This window comes from Brachyhypopomus gauderio, chromosome 20 (genome assembly GCF_052324685.1).
Source record: "Brachyhypopomus gauderio isolate BG-103 chromosome 20, BGAUD_0.2, whole genome shotgun sequence".
In the NCBI taxonomy this organism is placed as follows: Eukaryota; Metazoa; Chordata; class Actinopteri; order Gymnotiformes; family Hypopomidae; genus Brachyhypopomus; species Brachyhypopomus gauderio.
This window is the reverse complement of record NC_135230.1, coordinates 3,967,168-3,980,578: the sequence shown is the minus strand read 5'-3', so window position 1 is coordinate 3,980,578 and position 13,411 is coordinate 3,967,168. Positions and strand designations below refer to the sequence as shown.

At 37.4% G+C, this 13,411-nt stretch overlaps 2 protein-coding genes across 3 annotated transcripts; one reads left to right on the top strand and one right to left on the bottom strand.

The window, feature by feature from the left end:
* Positions 1-255: 255 nt before the first annotated feature.
* LOC143484152 (uncharacterized) lies at positions 256-5,224 on the bottom strand. 2 transcript variants are annotated; one of them, XM_076982732.1, is made up of 6 exons: positions 5,091-5,224; positions 4,783-4,899; positions 4,310-4,429; positions 3,910-4,020; positions 3,706-3,837; positions 256-2,746 (listed from the first exon to the last, which is right to left on the bottom strand). In XM_076982732.1, the coding sequence occupies exons 1-6, from the start codon at positions 5,178-5,180 to the stop codon at positions 533-535; spliced, it is 2,784 nt and encodes a 927-aa protein (XP_076838847.1). In that variant the 5' UTR covers positions 5,181-5,224; the 3' UTR covers positions 256-532. The 2 variants fall into 2 exon arrangements, with proteins under 2 accessions (XP_076838847.1, XP_076838848.1); XM_076982733.1 differs by lacking the exon at positions 256-2,746 and having other exon boundaries at positions 3,625-3,837.
* Positions 5,225-5,397: 173 nt separating this feature from the next.
* LOC143484203 (BEN domain-containing protein 6-like) lies at positions 5,398-13,118 on the top strand. The gene is made up of 7 exons (XM_076982832.1): positions 5,398-5,614; positions 6,582-6,724; positions 9,958-10,056; positions 11,008-11,152; positions 11,596-11,747; positions 12,128-12,344; positions 12,845-13,118. The coding sequence occupies exons 1-7, from the start codon at positions 5,398-5,400 to the stop codon at positions 12,958-12,960; spliced, it is 1,089 nt and encodes a 362-aa protein (XP_076838947.1). The 3' UTR covers positions 12,961-13,118.
* The last annotated feature ends 293 nt before the right edge of the window (positions 13,119-13,411 follow it).

Below are 13,411 nucleotides of genomic sequence, written 5' to 3'. Positions count from 1 at the left end.
CTTATACTGAAAAGTATAAACAGAAGTCTAAAACTAAGTACATTCATAGTTAGTCTTAGAATAGTATAGTGAAGTATACTTGGCTTATACTGACAAGTATACAGAATAGTTTAAGTATATGTGGCCTTTACTTGTACTTAAACCTTTGATCAATATATACTTAAGAAAAGTATAATTAAGTATTCTTGCCTTATACAGAAGTATACTTGACTTGTAGTTTGGGGTGGAATAGCTTAGAGTAAATAGTACATGGGCGGAAGTGAATCAGATCTTTATGTACACAGAGTTATTAAACAGTACAGAAACAGATAAACAATTGGCTAATTCTATTGACAGTAGTTTTCCAAGGTTTGAGAGGATTTTAACAAGCTTGATTCATATTATAATACATAACATTATACACATGCACACACATATATAAAACATATTTTTGTAAGCTCATCACAAAACATTAAGCCAAACAGCAGTAAGTATCTTAAAGTAATACAGTGGCTACAACACTCAATTTTTGATTAAACTCATGACTGCTCTTTTAGTCCCGTTCATGGCGATTTGGCAAAGGTGTAACGTACAATTTGTCAACTGTTTCAACAACAACACATTTCATTGCTATCATGTCTGGCCATATAGCACTGACATTTCCAGTCTTCCTCACCTCATGTGTAAAAGTACACTGTACATTTATTTGTGAATCTTTACACAATGGCCTGCTAGATGTAGCAAGTACCTCAACTAATACACAGCAATGTTTGGTACATGCACAATTTGCAGGGCTTTGATGTGCACAGTGTTGTTTAAAAACAACTAAGTCATTAATTAAACACAATGTACCATCTTTCAAGTATACAACACTGTTATACCTTTTCTTTAGCCTCTCATATTTTTGACTGTGATACAAAACTCCATCAACCAAAAAACGGCTGAAAGACCAGAAGCAATTACTTAGATTTCCACATAACTTGGTGATGGCAAGCCTATACGAAGCTGTGATGTTTTCTTGCAATGGGGGATGTCCAAAACCCTTGACACTTTCATTTAATATTTCACATTTTTCAGTTTTTCGCTTATTAAAGTGAAGTTCTTCCACAAATGACCGAACCTTTGCATTTGTGATAGTATGCTTGGTCTTTTCTGGCAATTCTCTCCACAGCAGAAATTTTCTAGCTATTTGTGAAGGGATATACTGTGTTCCATGACAATACTTAAGTAGAGTGCCCATATTGGATTCAAACACGAATGTTGACGTAGCCCATAATGGCCCCCAGTTTTTTACACTTTGAGTAACATGTGTGAGTAAGTGTATGTTGAAAGTCATGTGATGTTTCCCGTACAATCTTTGAAATTCAATGACAAATTTTTTAAGAGCCAGTTCTGACATCAAGATGCTTCTAGTTTTGATCTTATCCTGAAGCAATGTATATATACCAAACACCAAAAGGAACAAATGATTCCAAAATCTGGCAGGGAGTATACCTTTCAAGACAGGCAGAGCATAGAAAAGAAGAAATGCTCGCCATTCTGAAGCTTTCCAGAACTTCCGTTCACTCATTGACCTTGGTGTCCTGGTTATCTCAACAGGAGGTTTTATTTTTATAAGTCGCAAATTAACCTCTTCGATCTGTTTGCCAATGTACCAGGCAGCTTCACTGTTTGCTGTATCAAACCACAGTGTGGACAGTTGCCGAGTGACTCCAAGACACACATTGTGTTGATATTCAGGAATAAAACCATTTATCATTTGGAAGTGGCAAAGCTTCATTAACGGAGATGGCCCTTTGACGCCAAACACTGGCTCATTATCTGAAGCTGACATCGCATGACTAAAATGATCTCTCTCATTTCGAAGCGGGGGTTCAGGTCGATCATATGGATAGGATTTACCACCTTTATGATAACAAAAATCACATCCATAAAAACCATTGAACTGCTTTGTGTTACGAAGCAATGGACGAGCCATCGAATCAGAGCTACAAACCAGCACAAACACTCTAGAAACATGAGAGTTCCCCTGTATGTCTTGCCACTCGATACCTGCAGTCTCTAATAAAGAGGCTTCTTTAACAAAGGGTGTTAGTAATGTTAACATGGACGGTTTACTTGGTCCAAACCATAACGCTGACATCAAAATGTGCTTTTTTCTCACTTCTGGTTTCAGTTCAATTACCTGACACTGAATAGGCCAAATGCTGCATTTAGAACTTTTGAACACTGGTGCGCCATCAAAATTCCAAATTAGTGACAAGTCATCTTTTCCAAGAACTCCACTGTCATGTAACTTTTGATACTCTTTGCCAGACTGTATGTCAGAGAGAACCCCAGAGGTTCTAGTTTTTTCATTAAGACTGACCATGTGTTCTTGCAGAAGTTGCTGAATTTGTGCATACAGGGGCAACACAAGAAAATAGAAGCCATTCTTTAGATTTGCACTGGCGTCAAATACCGTGTTGCAAGAGTCACACTGAAAGGGACACTCTGCTCTAATGCCAAGGTATTTTGAACAGCTTTCACAGTAAAAGTGAACTTCAAAATTGGATGAACTTCCAAATTCTTTGTGGAAAAGGTAATGTGAAGATGGGATAAGACCTGGAAACATTATGTTAAACATTTCCAATAAGTGAGTAAACGCTTCACCGGTTAAATTATGCCGCAACAAATAGGACATCAGCATCAATATACTTTCTCCTTTAGAAAGAGGTGCCCCAGGATACAAGGGCTTGTCACCAGCATCAGCTCTATCTTCGTTGCCCTAAAGAGAAAGAAAGGGAGACAAAAGATGTAAAAATGTGAGCAGCTACAGAACAAAGCAGGAATATTAGTCCAGCATGTTTTCTTCTATTTTATCAAATGTAATTTTCTAGAAATGCTTACCTTAGGCTATCACAAAATTAATGATAATTTCATCATATTATAAAAAGCTACAAACCCAATAGAAAGAGTAGCGACCTGTATGTGTACCTGTATGCTCAACTTTAGTAGAGTCTTCGTTTATATAATTACTCAGGCATACTATGAGTCCTAAAATATCCTTCGTAGTTTATTTGTGAAAAGTGGATCATGCAAATATAAATAATAAGTCACGTTTACTTTTTATTGTGTAATTACAATTATTTTGCTATCACCTCTGCTGAATGGTGGCATAAGGCTGCTATTTTGGCATAATCCATATTGCTGTCTTTTATTGTCCATTATGTTCATATGCTAAAAGTGTTACTTTGAGACTGTGCAATGAAAGTGAATAAACAGAAACACTGCAGTGATAAAACAATTAATTGATATTTCACAATTATGTAGACTCAAATTGCGACCAAACCCAAAACACTACCAAAATTCAATTCTGTTCGATTCTGATCTACACAAGCAATTATCTACAAGCCCACACAGTGCAGGAGTGATGCCACATTGCTGTATAGATATGGAACAATTTAACTCATGACTCTGTAACACCTTAAGCAAGTTTTATTTTGTCTCTATTTTGAAATAGTCTGATATTCAGAATGCCTTGCACTACTACCTGCCTCAACTCCACCTCACACAACTTAAAAATAAAGCATCATGTCAGGACAAAAACTCCAAAAAACAGCTGCTACAGTCAGTCATAGCTATTTTATATTGTCTACATTACACTCATTTTACAAAATGATCTTCTTTACGTGAGTTATTAAACTTAATTACTAGCACTTTGTCATTCAACCATTTACTACATACCACTGAAAATTCTGAGGTGCTTCCTCCACCAATATTGTCCTCCATCAAATCTTCACTGTCCCCATCATTTCCAGCTTCACTCCTGGTAGCATGAAGCATGCTTCCTTCAGAATCTGACAGGTCTTCCCCATACTACAGGTTAAAGAATATCAATATAAATGTCTAAAAGGTATAAAACTGTGTGATGTATAATTATTTATGTACCTCTTGAATGTCAGCACCAAACAGGCTACTTGTGGAGGAGTTTTCATTGTCCACTTCACCATCATCATCTTCACTGCTGGATGCATTGCTCATGTCATCTTCAATGTTGTTCTAAAGATTAACAAGGGAAAAAGAATAAACAACTGAATTAATGGCAAAATATCATTGAATTTATGAAGGCCCTCTGCTGCCTTCATAAATGGAGTTTGTCATTTGGCCATAATAAAGTGGAATCTTTCTGTAAGGGGGATAAATGCTCTCACCAACTATCACAGCAATCCACTAACTACAAGTAATATCTTGTGTGGAGTTAGCCCAGCATATTTTAAGATTTGTTGTTGGAGCAATGAGTTGGATGAAAAGAAATAACAATGCCAGTAGACAAAACTTGTGTATGTACCTCTTGAATGTCAGTACCCATAAGGCTAGTTGTGGAGGAGTTTTCATTGTCCACTTCACTGCTGGATACAGTACTCATATCATCTTCTGGGTTTACTCCGTCATACTCAATGTCTAAAGGCTAACAAGGGAAAAACATTAAAAGTAAACATAAAAAAACACCAGACCTTTATTGTACCACAAATAATCGATACTAGAACTGGGCCGTGTTTGTTAATCACTAATGGGTGACAGATACTGTTTATGAGAAGGACAAACAGAAGTAAGGTAAAAGTTTATTTGACAACTCAAAGACATATAAAGTGGAAGTCATGAAAACAAATCATGTAGTACAGTATGAATAACATTATTACTGCTGTAAAAAGAGATGCTCTCCATGGGCAATATGGACAAAATTAACTATCACAGTATGTCTGACTGAACACCTTAGTATCGATATTATAATAACACTGTAGGGAATAATAGTGTTAATACCTCTTGAATGTTAATACCTCTCTTCTCAAAGTGCTCATTTCCAATTTTTTCATCTTCACTGTTGGAAGTGTTACTACTGTCACCTCCAGTATTTCTTGGACCATTTTTATTGTAGTTCTACTTGTAGACAAGGAAAGATAGAATGTTTAAAAGTTAGGGGAAAAAAGATAGTAATTTCTTTCTCCAAGGTTAATATTATTGATTAAATCATAAACTTATGCATGTCATAAATAACACATTTTAATTCATTACGTCTGTCTAAAGGCATGTGTGTAGTATTTTAATGTCTTATAATAAACGTTACTTACTTTTGCATTCCATCTGAACTTGGTTCGCCTTGGGATTCTTTCTGTGTCGTTCTCCAAGTATCGTTTGTAAGGTCCTGAACGTTTCGCCATTTTGTCGCTTGTTGCACAGAAGCTAGAGAACACGCAGAGATATGTGTTCGGAGAATCTCCTGCTTCCCGCAATTCTTTTCGTCGCAGTCACGCATATCTCGCGAGAGCAGGCCATTTGATCTGTTCGCGCGCTGATTAGACCGTTGAGCATCTTCTGCCGTTAGCATATACGAACAATATAAAACAGACGACCGCAGTATAACAGTATTGTGTCACAATGGCATTTGCCATATATTACTTTAAGGACAAGACCGTGGAAGTTGGGAAAACTGATTGGATGAGTACTGAAGACCAGCAATGTACATCTTCAGAAATGATCACACAGTGCCCCAGACTCGATGATGAAGATGGATGGATAAATGTAAAGTGGAACAAAGGCAGAAAAAAGAAAGATGGTTCAGCCTTTTTTCCTGCAAAGGTGTTAATGCTCAGTGGTAAGTAACTTTCTAAGTTCTGTATTTGAATTGGGCTACGTCGACAGAGACTTTTACAGAGACTTTTGGCGCCGTAAGGTTTGAAAACTCCGGTGTTCCGGTCAACAGTGAGAAACAGATTTTAAAAACGCTCGTCCTCAAAGTTAAACATTATCAGACGTTACATATCCAACATTGTACGTTGCTTTTGGCCAGTTGACGTTTTATTATTTGTAAGGACAGCAAATTCATATTTACTAACCAGTTTTCTATGTGGAGGTCGCTAATGTAGTGTAGTCACATAGTGCTGGGTGTGGTATGCTAGCTTAAGAGTTTCACCCTGAGCAAAGCTCTCTTTAAAAACCTTCACAGTAAAAATAAGAATAAAACTGGAAAGTTATGTTCTAAGTGCTACTGAAGTAGAGATTTCTGACTCAGTGTATGAGAAAAGACAAAGTAGATAAAGTGTAGTAAAATAAACACTTAAATGTGTGCTTTCAACGTTTTCTTTCACATAGTCTGAAAGAGTCCATGTTATTGAAGCAAAAATAATCCTAAATCTCAAAATTGACCAGTGCACGAAACAAACGTTGCTACAATATTGTCAAAAGGTGGTGCTTTTTTATATTGTCCGAACAAGGTTGTCACAATGTCTTATGGTATTATGACTACTTACTGGCAACTTAGAGTTCCATGCAGATATGGTACGTATGAAGAATTCTATAAGGTTATGATAGCGTAGTGACAGCATTACCACTACGTTGTTACAACATTGTGACAACTTTCTGAGAAATGACATTTCAACATTGTGGGCACTAAAGCAATAGATTGTTACAATGTTGTCACATCATAACTGTGTTTGCAGGGAAGTGTAGTGTGTTAGGTTGCCACCAATGAGTATGTTAGGGAGAGTGCAGAGATCACACATAGCTTGATGACCCATTTGGCATTTTATTTTGCTCAGTGTACACAAAACTTTTTCACACAGACAACTACAGTGACCTTTGCCATAAGAGAGAGGAATTCATAAAGGGTGTGGACATCTGGAACCAGTCACTCAAGAGGAAGACCAAGCCAAACAGCAGGTGGATGAGGGATGTGGAAGAGGCAGACGAAATACCAGTAAAACAGGTAATTACATTCATACAGTTAAGGAACAGTAGAATTAAATGCCATCTAGGGGTGGGCGATATAATATCGTTCACAAAAATACCAGTACATTTCTTTATTCGATAGGATTTCGCTATATCGCGACATTATGACGCAAGGACGCAGGTTGTGCGTGCAGCGCGCAAAATAAACATGGCCAACAGCGGAGAGAGCAGCAGTGCTCACACTGTGAATGATTTAGTTCCTAAACGAGGAGCTACATCAGTAGTGAACTGATGAACTGTAGTGAACATGAACTGAAAACCTAAAACACTACGAACCTGAAAATGGAACAGAGACTTTAACCATACACAAACACGAAGCTAATCAAAACCACGAATCACAGATAAGGCGTGAATACCGTGCACATCCAACTAGGAAATAAAGAAACGACAATGATCCCCGAAGGTATAGTCTGGACATAGGCAATATACACACACACACTTGTAAAACTAAGACGAGCTAACACGGAACAGCTGAAACAGAGTGGCGTGACAAGAACAAGGAAAACATAAAAACAATGAGACTAGAAGGGGGCGGAGCCAGACATGACAACTACAAGCTAGAAATCACTATACGTTCTTATATGTGCTATGCCTACCCCGCTCTGCTGCAATTCATCACGGGTAACGTCGTGCGGAAGCCAGTATGTTATTAACTAGCCAGTATGTTAACTATTCTCATGCGGACACTACGTTGCCCACAATGCATTGCGCACACAACGTCAAAACCATTTCTGTCTGGTGATGCATGATTTAACCCATCCGTGCAGTGAAACACACACATACACACCAGTGAACGAACACTAGGGGGGCTGTGAGTACACACGTGCCCAAAGCGGTGGGCAGCCTTAGCCCTGGCACCCAGGGAGCAGTAGGGGTTAAGTGCCTTGCTCAAGGGCACTTCAGTCATGGCCTAGCTGGGAATCAAACCCACAAACCCAGGGAGCAGGGTTCCTTACCACTACACCATGACTGCCCTTTAGGGGAGTTTAGGTCATTTATTTAAATTTAAATCAATTTAACCAAGATACCACAATGAACAGTGACCTGTCACATCACCCACAAATCAACTGTTCACTATACAATACTCACTCCTACCGACCACACGAGGGTGAAGCAGCTCATACACCAGTTTTCCTGTTCCACCTTAAATAGTGCAGCAGAAGCCAAAATTTTGGCTAACTGCCACAATATTTAAGGTGGAAAGGAACAACAGGAATAAAAAGCTGACTTCACCCTCATGCGATAAAAGTGAGTATTGAACAGTGAACTGTTGATCTGTGGGTGAACACTGGTGATAGATTTAAAACCGTAACGTTAATGACGAAAGGGGCGGAGTTGAGTTTGTGTTGCTGGTTAATCCACAGGACAGTAAAAGAAAACCAAACCACAGACGTTGTGGAGCTCCTCGGATTCGAGGTCCACCAACCGCCAACACACAAGTTGTAGCTCAACACTTCTGTATGTTGTGGTTTGTTTTCTTGGAGGTCCTTATATCTGCTGCTCAATAGCAGCTCATTTTTCAGTTCAGTTCAAATCTCTCTTCATCACACCAACATCACGTCTAACATCTACTGTGATGTTCTGATTGTATCTTTCTCTCCTGATATCCTCTAAACTAGTGCAGCACAGACTCCTCACCTCCATCTCCTCCACTGTGTTCTTCACTTACTGCCTCTGTCTGGATTTAAATGTTGTTGGATAGACATAAGGGAAAAGATGGCATTAAGGCTGGGCGATATGGAGCAAAAATAATATCTCGATATTTTTTAGCTGAATGGCGATATACGATATATATCTCGATATTTTTTCTTCCCAAAAGGTAATAACAAAGAGGCAGTAATAAGTCAAATCTACGTCCCAAATGAGTTGCGCGAAGAAGAGAGGCAGGACAGGGCGGAAGTTGTTAAAAGAGAAACTCGAGTAAATTCACTATTCACAGTGTTGTGCGTGAACGAGTTCAAAAGAACGCGTTCATTGAATCATTCTTTTTTTCGTGAATGTTGAACTGAACGCAACACATTTTTTAATAACTTGAACGTGAATTAGTGCACATTGTGTCATGAACGGTAGACATCACTGTAAATGAACGTTGGAATTTGTTTCCATTGAAAACTGAGTGACATCTGTTTTCTCTTTTGAAACGCAACGAGAGAAAGTTCCTCCCTCCTGTATTCTCGCTGGTGCCGCTTAAATGCGGAGGACAATTTTCAATGTGATGAAAAGTCACATTGACAAAAAATAAGCACATTTTACATTTTTTTTTTGAACCATAGATGTGGAAAATCACTTCCGTCCCTCAGTCTGCAGTTCGCACCATAGCGATGTGGTGGGGTGACATCAATGACTGACAATCCATACTGTTTATTTATGTGTGAAAAACCAAAACTGAAAAGCAAATTATCTTTCCACACATTTTTGTGACTACACTTAATCTCTTCGCCACAAAATGGAATTGTTTTTTAAGAAATAAATCCTGAATTTTTGTCAGACATGAATGTAGCCCACTTAGAAAAGCAGTCCACATTGCCTCAATGTTTAAAATTTGCACTAATTCATATTACTTCAAATTGTTTCACTTTTTTCCATTAAGAGTGGGACAGAACTGTTCATCATTAAATTGTAATCACTGTCAAACATCTTAAAAATTTGACTGTTTTTCAATAAAGAAATCAAGTGATTATCTGCCTATACCATAACTCCAGCAATCATGTCAGTGGTATGGAAATATTTCACAATTTCAGACAAAGACACATTTTGCATCATCAAAACCTTTTAAACCTTCACTGATGAGTGTCATTGCTGGCATGGCTGTTTGAGTACTTGGTGGTTTCCTTATTTTTATTTTTTGTTTTGCCCAAACATTTTCACTTAGGTACTTCCCTAAGCTGATGTTTAGTAAAAATGTTATTGTTTTTGTAAATCCTGTACTGATCATTTAACAATATCTTTGTCTCACTATCAGGGCCAATTTGGGTAAATGGTATGTGATTGTCTTTCGCTGAGTGTCTGAAAGCCTGGTGAATAGGAACATACACTGCATATTATTTTTTGGGAGACCAAAGTGACTAAAGATAGTTACGTAAAGACAAAGTTCCCTGATTGCAAACTGATTATTTTGGTAAACTGTAGAAATCAGACCTATCTGTAGTATAGCTGATTCTAATAATACACCCATGCTATTGAAAAACTTTAAATGTTTTTTTTTTACAGCAAAAGAGCAAAAAGGCACCCAGCACTTCAAAAGAGGCATCAGATCAAATAATTGAAAAACTGAAGAAGGAGTTGATGGCAAAGCAAGCATATTTAGAGGTAAATTATTTACACAGTTTGGAGTTTAAGTTATGTGTTTAAAGGAGCAGTGTGTGACCCATAGCAAAACCCCACTTACCCACCCCTCCCTTTCCAATCACCTGTCCTGATTTCATTTCACTTTTACATGTTTTCGCTTGTTTTGGTGGCAAGCATTCACCCTTTCTTGATTTTTCTTGTACTAAATAAAAAGTATAATCCTTCTTTTATGTTGTAACCTCCATCACCTGTCTTCTAACAATGTATCCTACTGAGCATGCTCATATCATAGTACACCGTAGTAACTCAGTGTTTTACACATTTAATTGTGTTTTTAATGTTAATTTAGGTTAGACTTAGTTTAATAATCACTGCTACCTCACTGATAAACTGGCTTACACCAGCAAACATCCTAATTATTCTTTTAATGCTGGTACTTTCTTTTAATTTCCTGATAAGAAAATAAGCTTCCTAATAAGCTTCTTTAAGGTGGAAGAGGAAAATTCAGAGATTTGGGGATAAGGAGATTTAAGCTATCAAGATATGCCACCAGCAATTTTATGTGAACTCGTACCTATAAATATGCACTACAGTCTGAAATTCTGAGAAGGATTCTGTATTTGCCACATCTTCCAGCCGGTGCTATAGCGCGACAAATTCCAGCTTCCACTTCAACATAAAAGCACGAAAGGCACTCTTTACAGCCAGTGTGTGGTTTGTCCGTTCTGGGCTACTGTAGAAACATAGTGGTGCTACACTGTTGGAAAATGAGCCGCTCCTAATATTGGTTCCGAACCCATTTAAAGCCAGAGAGCTGAATGTCTGTAGAACAGATCTTATGCATACAATACAACATTGCATCCCATCACTATATATATATATATATATAAAGGCTCATTCTAAACACAACACTCCCTAATGACTTTATAATTATATGCTAATGAAAATGATGATGATTTTCTTTTGGTGTAGTTATCTACCGAAAAAGAGGACTCATCAGATGAGGACTTAACGCCTAGGAACTGGAGTAAGGCGCAGCAGAAAATAAAGGAGCTTAAAAGGGAGAACAAGAGGCTGAAAGAAGGCAACGCTAAAGAGATACTAGATGCCTTGAGAGGTGATATTTTTTATTTGAAATAATTAAATTAAATCAGTACCCCATTTGTATGCAACATCACAATGTAGCAAAATAAATCAACATAAATGAATGTCGCAACCCTTACCAGATCACACTGAAACGATGTGGACTCATAAACTGCAGTACAGAAACATGAAAAATATATAAGCCTCGCTGGAAGGCAGAGCGTAAGAATGGCAGTTTCGGTTGGTCCTTCTGTCCATCAACACTTAACTTCAATACATTAACTTCAGGGTTCATAGAGGTCCCCCTAAGTTTCACGAGAATCTAAAAAATCCATCTGTTCTCACTCGCCTTATCTTTTGAATGTTTATTTCTTCTTTTAAAGTGACTGTCCTGATGTTTGGAAATTGCCTCAACATGCAGTCATGAGACTTGAACTTTCACCTTTATAATGATTTATATGTTCATTCTCTTAACAGAGCTTCCTGTGGTAGTTGCAAATTTAAAAGACATAACTGAAAAACTTGCAGTTCAACCCTCAACTCCTGCATCCATCTGCTCAACACCCACAACATCTGTAAACTCAGCAGTTTCTGGATGTGTTTCTACCCAAGCAGTGTCTGATGATATGGTATGTACCCAGAGTGTAGTGTCTTCATCAGGTTGTCCCCTGCATGGCACAGTAGCATTTTGCACCCCCTATTGCTTTGTGGTGGTGCAGTGGGGGTCCTGACCACTGAAGAACCATGAGGGGTGAAAGGGTCTAACAGTATACAGAGAAACAGATGAACTACAGTCTGTAATTGGAGAACTACAAAGTACTCCTATATGGTCACTACTGCTGATAAAATGGACAATGAGATACAAGGAGGTGTATCTAATAAAGTGGCAGCTGGGTTTACATACTGCATAGATTTCTCAGAGAATATGTTGTTATTTTATCATTACTTTGGTGTGTAACAACTATGTATGACCAATTGCAAACTAACTGATCACTCAATTGTTCTGCAGGTCTTTCTTTTGCCAGGCTCTGATGTCAAAGTCCCTAGACGACAGCTTAACTCTCTGCGTACTACGAATCCGTCAGTCTACATCGGTGACCTTGCTGTGCTTGTCTATGGCAGGGAAACACTGTCTCATTCTAGTTTGACAGGGAGACAATCAGGGGCACACAAGGACATGGAATCAAAGCCACAACTTGATAACACAAAACTTGATGCTATAATAGGTAACTGCATTTAAATAAAATTACATTTTATTCTAAAATAAATTTCTACACATTATGTTTGTATAGTTTTTAACAAAATGACTGGAATGTTTCATTTTGGAAGTGACCATGATTTAGTTACTGTCACCTCGCACATGGAACAAAAATGGAAAGTTCCAAACAATGATTCAATGTTGAGTTAAATCTCTCTGTATGTAACTGTAATCTGGGATCATCAGTTTATATTTGTGAATGTGGCAAAAAACATTGCTGCAAACAAAAGAACCTAAAAATGAACTTTAATTTATGTGAAGGAAGACCTTTAAAGGACATTTTCAATTATTTGTAGGTAAACGTAGTAATTTTGCCAATTGCATTAGTCCTCATACTTGCCTGATAAAACTGAATTTCACATTGTAGAGACATACTGCTTTGACTGTTTTATTATGTTAACTCTGGATGTTGATCATGGTGTGATAGAAAGTAATGAGGTTTTTTTGTTTTGTTTCTGTGTGTCCCAGGCCATGCCCTGTCAAAGTTTCCTGACATCAGCGTCCAAGATGTGAGACGCATTATAAGAAAAAAATGCAACAACGAAAGCTATACAAGTCAAGTCACTGCAAAGAAGACCATGTGAAAATTTTTTTGGTTGGATTTGTGGTTCCTCTGCCTCTGTGGTTCCTTCTGTCTTGTCCTAAACTGGTGTTAATTTGAATTATGTTCTTAATTTGGCATCCATTGTTATTTGTTATATTTATTTGTTACATTTTGATATATAAAGAAATATGTTCTTAATCATGAGTATGTCTTGTTTATTTTTATGTATGTAATCCACTGGTAAGTCTACTTAAAGTACAGTTAAAGGTATATTTAAAGTGTAAAAAATTGAAACTAAATTGAAATTATTGTATACTTAAAACATATAAGTAGTAAACTATAATTATTATGTTAAGTTCAAAAGTAAGCTTATTTGTATACTGTTAGTTTACTAGTTATATACTTATATCCCACTTTTAAGTGTATGAAAGTACACTTTTAAGAATACTCTTAGTAAACTAGCAGTATACAAATAAGCTTACTTTTAGTAT

What these genes read in the sequence shown, in the direction of transcription:
- LOC143484152 (XM_076982732.1), bottom strand. Translation starts at nt 5,180, where the DNA reads ATGGCGAAACGTTCAGGACCTTACAAACGATACTTGGAGAACGACACA. An exon ending in TGGGTACTGACATTCAAGAG is followed by an intron (nt 4,021 to 4,309) that starts GTACATACACAA and finishes GTTAATCTTTAG; the next exon opens with AACAACATTGAAGATGACAT. An exon ending in TTGGTGCTGACATTCAAGAG is followed by an intron (nt 3,838 to 3,909) that starts GTACATAAATAA and finishes TTTAACCTGTAG; the next exon opens with TATGGGGAAGACCTGTCAGA.
- LOC143484203 (XM_076982832.1), top strand. Translation starts at nt 5,398, where the DNA reads ATGGCATTTGCCATATATTACTTTAAGGACAAGACCGTGGAAGTTGGG. An exon ending in AAAGGTGTTAATGCTCAGTG is followed by an intron (nt 5,615 to 6,581) that starts GTAAGTAACTTT and finishes TTTTTCACACAG; the next exon opens with ACAACTACAGTGACCTTTGC. An exon ending in AAGCAGTGTCTGATGATATG is followed by an intron (nt 11,748 to 12,127) that starts GTATGTACCCAG and finishes ATTGTTCTGCAG; the next exon opens with GTCTTTCTTTTGCCAGGCTC.